Source organism: Gadus chalcogrammus, chromosome 7, assembly GCF_026213295.1.
Source record: "Gadus chalcogrammus isolate NIFS_2021 chromosome 7, NIFS_Gcha_1.0, whole genome shotgun sequence".
In the NCBI taxonomy this organism is placed as follows: domain Eukaryota; kingdom Metazoa; phylum Chordata; class Actinopteri; order Gadiformes; family Gadidae; genus Gadus; species Gadus chalcogrammus.
The window spans coordinates 29,961,903-29,964,308 of record NC_079418.1 but is presented as its reverse complement, the minus strand read 5'-3'; the positions used below and the strand labels follow the sequence as shown (position 1 = coordinate 29,964,308).

At 45.7% G+C, this 2,406-nt stretch overlaps 1 protein-coding gene across 1 annotated transcript in view; it reads left to right on the top strand.

Moving 5' to 3' along the window:
* The first annotated feature begins 18 nt into the window (after positions 1-18).
* The window catches only part of fryb (furry homolog b (Drosophila)), a 53,617-nt gene continuing 51,229 nt past the window's right edge, over positions 19-2,406 (top strand). Inside the window, exons 1-2 of the mRNA XM_056594495.1 lie at positions 19-682; positions 966-1,064. Coding sequence (XP_056450470.1) covers positions 560-682; positions 966-1,064 — 222 coding nt within the window. The 5' untranslated portion in view covers positions 19-559. The remainder of the gene's footprint in view (positions 683-965; positions 1,065-2,406) is intronic.

Sequence of the window (2,406 nt, the reverse complement as noted above, 5' to 3'; positions counted from 1 at the left end):
CCACGGAAGAGGCAGTGAATGATTAGACAGCGATTTATTAGAAAACCTAATAAACCGTTGGAACACGCAAGACCGGTAACCATAGCAACGCGGTAAACAAACCTCGCAAAGCCCGATCCAGGTCTTACTGAAGGCAATTAATGGTCAAAATATTATTAATAAATATTTGAATATATTCGAATATATTCGAATATTAATAAACAAACAAACTTCGAATAGGATTTTTGGGCAAAAGTCAAAGCCCTAGCCCAGATGAAGGGGTCACTTATCACCTCATCATTGTGCCTCTCCTCCTGATGGGGATTCCAATGGACGTTCCTTGGGAACAAAATATTGCTGTGCTTTCAGAAAACCTGTTCACAGTTCGCCGGAATCAAGTTTCCTCTCTGGATCGAGATGCTTATTTGAAAAAATACACATTCACAGTTTTAATCTGAAATAACAGTAGTGAATATGGAAATGTACTTATCTCTGGGTGAATTCAATCACGGGAGGTATACTGCGATGTAAGCACATATTGTTCTGTCAGAAGCAGTCCAGAGCCTGTTTAGTCTGTGTAATGACTGGTGTTCCCTGTCTCTTCCTGCAGGAGTGCGCCCAGTACTTTCTCGAAGTGAAGGATAAAGACATCAAGCACTCGCTGGCGGGGCTGTTTGTGGAGATCCTGGTGCCCGTGGCAGCTGTGAGTGTCTGCTCCGTTAGTCATCGCTTGCTCGCTGCTTCAACACGTAACGGGAGGCTGGGGTGCCTCCCAGTTAAAACATGCACACGGGATATTGTGAATGTAGACATGGAATTATTATATCAAAACCATTTCAGTCTGCTTCTCACTTTGAGGAGGAAACAAAGCCAATGCATGAATCCTCCTCTGAACTATTATTCCCATGAAATCCAGTTGTCGGTCGAAGGGATTTACACCCCTGGTTTTGGCGATAAATAATTGGGTACGTGTCTTCCTCCGACAGACTGTGAAGAACGAGGTGAACGTGCCCTGTCTGCGCAACTTTGTGGAGAGCCTGTACGACACCACGCTGGACCTGTCATCGAGGAAGAAGCACTCCCTGGTAAATCACCCTCCTTACCGCTCACTGACGTCCATCTCCAGAGCTCCATTGCTCATCACTTCCTGTCTTAGCTGCGCTGTAAACATCAGGGGGAAGCCGGCGGCGGGATCGCAGTCGACGCCCTGATAGGCTGTCAAATATGTGCCCTGTTATTGGCTGCCATTTGTTCGGCGAGGCTTTGACTCATGTTTGGCGAGCGTTAGGATGATATTTGGCGAGTGTTTGTCTCTCACACTTGGATAACATTCAGCGAGCGTTTGCCTAACATTTGCAAGATGGCAACAGTTTATCCTTTGAAGAAGATTGAATTGACGCGTAAGACATTTGTTTCTCTCTGAGAAATGGGAGGTTGACTCAACTTTCGACGTTGGTTTTTGTAGTTATTCATTCGCATGAAGACCTTTTCTGTTTGTACCGACTGATGCAGTTCAACCTTTGAGGGACTAGAACTCCGGTATATAGGGATACATCTGCTGAGATATCTCTTAAATTTAGATCTTTATTGTTCTAGAGAAACAAGAGACAAGGATGAGGCTTATCTAATGTAGTCAAGTGCAAAGTAAGCTAAAAATATTGTTGCTCCTCTGTGCCATGTCATTTTCTGAACTTTGACCCCTCCGGTATGTTCCCTTTGAGCCATCCCCTTGACCTTGGCCTTTGCAGCTGAACTCAGAGGTCCCCCAGGTGTGTCCGGGCCCCAGGCACGGCCTCTAGCCCTGGGCTTTATTCTCTGCATGCTCTGCAGCCGCCCATGTCAGAGGACCCAGCGGGCCTCAGACCTCCTCTCACCGCTAACATGTAGATTTAAATACGGTGGGAAAGCATTCGCACGATCACAGACTGACACACAGGCCCGCCGCTCCCTATACACGGAGTACACAGAGCGTGTGGGGCACCAAGTACCTGGGGGGGGGCACCAAAAGTTAAGGTTTGTAAAAATAAAATAAAAAATAAATAAAAATTATCACATTGTTGAATTAAAAAATATATATTAATTAGTTATGAAGAGGCCCACCGTTGTTTTATCTGAATTGTATAACCTATCACTCAATTTCGGCAAATTTGTTGTTTTTACCTCATATATAAAAAGAGGTATTCCCCCCTCCCCCCCGGCTCGCGTAGGGCACACACACACACACACACACACACACACACACACACACACACACACACACACACACACACACACACACACACACACACACACACACACACACACACACACACACACACACACACACACACACCAGAAAGAGAAGGAGTATACACTCTTTTTCACACACACACACACACACACACACACACACACACACACACACACACACACACACACACACACACA